The following is a 2,063-nucleotide window of genomic DNA, read 5'->3' on the forward strand; positions in this document are numbered from 1 at the left end:
AAAAAAATTAATAAGAACTCGTTTGCAAATTCAAGATATATATAGCAGTTTTTCAGCTTCTTTGATTCAACACTGTGGCGTAAGTGAACATAAACAAATCACTTATTTTGAAACCATATCAAGGAATCTGCGTAGGCAACTTGGTTTTTGGAGTAGTTTAAAATTAGCTTCGCAGTATACATAAAGTTACGCTTATGCATTTTTTGTGCAAAAATGGTTCGTTTTTAGAAGTTTCCGTGAAAAATCATTCGAACGCACTGAGTTCGGGTGTAATAAAAAAAGGATTAGCCGGACATTACTGTAAATTTGCAAAAAGATTTTTAAGACCATCAACTCTGAAAAACTTTTCATCACTTGCGGCCAACAGAAAAAAAAACAAATGTGTAACAATTTAAATTCTACTTAGATCATACAGTCATTCGTCCCTTCGGTTAGTTTAGTTATTCAACGAATACGGGATCAAGCCAATCTCTTCGAAGCATCTTTTTCTTCTCTCCTTTTTTGTATAAATCAAATTCAAATTGTTCTGCGTATAGTGGAGAAAAGGCAATCTCGGGCTGGTTAGGACCTAATGATAACCAGTCCGCCTCTATCATCGCCTTGTTCTGGTAGTTCACTCTCATTTCGTACATATCATTTGTGTTATATTTTTCCCACCACTTAATGCCACTGAAATCCAGAAGTTCGAAGTCGTCCAAAACTTGCTCAGAGTTTCCCCTTTTGTTCCAGTCGTACTGAACTGTTACGGTATTGAAACGTTTGTTCAGTTCCGGCAGGTGAAACTTGTTGAATTTATCCACACTTTCTAAGTACTTTTTGTCAACTTTCTTCTCGTAGGCATTCCCAAACTCCTGTACCCGTTTGTATGTCTCTTCCGGCGATACGTCCAGATATATCAAAAGATGAGGCGGCAGTAAAGTATCAAGCAAGAACCTCTCACGCGCTCCCAGCCACGCGTGGAACCTCGGGGTGATGTAGTCCATTTCAAGTAGGGCATCTTTATCAGCCCAGTTGTTGAACACACTCTTTTCCATCACGACTCCCTGTCCTGTTCCCAGTAAGTGCAGTAAATTATTAATATACTGCCTGAAACTATTGAAGAATATCACAAATTGCAGCCTGGCAGAATGCCCACATGCTGACTTGGGATCTTCGTAGAACTTTTGCATGCTAGTGAACATATTCCATTTCCAATCTGCGTCAATTTCCCCATCAAAACCTACTTCTTGTGCCCAGGTTTCAGTCACTTTCGGGAAGTATCTCATGTTTAGACCTTTCGCAAGGTCTTTTGCTAGCTTTGTCTTTCCTGCAAACTTTGGCCCATCGATGACAATCACTTTCGAGTTCTGGTCAAACCTACTGAGAGTATCTTCGCCAAAAACTTGATGCCACACTCGCAAAGTTCCGCATCCAGGGCGCCATTTATGTAACCCGGTACTATATAAGGGCACTTTATTCGGGTACAGTACAGTCGTATTCTGTAACAGTTTGTGTAGGCCTGTTATTTTGTGAGGATAGTCGGCCTCTATGTATTGTTCAAGAAATTGTTTCCCAGCCGTTTCGTCAATAACGCTTTTTGCAGAGCTAGAAGAAACAACTGAGCAAGACCGAGATATATTGAGTGTCAATCGAGTGGTTTTCTGTAGGGAAGATTTTAAGATACTCATATCGGATCTATAAAAAGACATGAACAGTAAGTTCTCTTCTCTAAACTTGAACATCATTCAAAACAAACTCTTCTTCCCTTCAAAAATTAGTGTTGAAAACCAAAATTAATGTTGTTCAAGAATGAACAATGAAGCTTTTTGCATAACTTGTATGCATTATCAGACACTGAAAATTGAAGCATTATAAATTAAACAACAAAAGCAACAAAAAATGTCTGACATTTAAAAAAGAGATGCAACTTCCTCAACTAGAACAGAGATACGCGACCCGCAGGGGTCAGCCTAAGGGCCCAACTCCGCGGGGAACGCTCGCACGCGGATAGTCAGTTTTCTGCTAATACTCTTCTCGGCTGCGTTCAACTGTGGTTGCCTACCTTGAATAAGCAACGCCTCCCT

At 39.8% G+C, this 2,063-nt stretch overlaps 1 protein-coding gene across 1 annotated transcript; it reads right to left on the reverse strand.

The window, feature by feature from the left end:
• Positions 1-376: 376 nt before the first annotated feature.
• On the reverse strand, positions 377-1,672 carry LOC134851215 (NADH dehydrogenase [ubiquinone] 1 alpha subcomplex subunit 10, mitochondrial-like). Its single transcript, XM_063867198.1, has one exon. The coding sequence runs from the start codon at positions 1,665-1,667 to the stop codon at positions 441-443; it is 1,227 nt and encodes a 408-aa protein (XP_063723268.1). The 5' UTR covers positions 1,668-1,672; the 3' UTR covers positions 377-440.
• Positions 1,673-2,063: the final 391 nt, after the last annotated feature.

This window comes from Symsagittifera roscoffensis, chromosome 7 (assembly GCF_963678635.1).
Source record: "Symsagittifera roscoffensis chromosome 7, txSymRosc1.1, whole genome shotgun sequence".
NCBI lineage: Eukaryota > Metazoa > Xenacoelomorpha > Acoela > Convolutidae > Symsagittifera > Symsagittifera roscoffensis.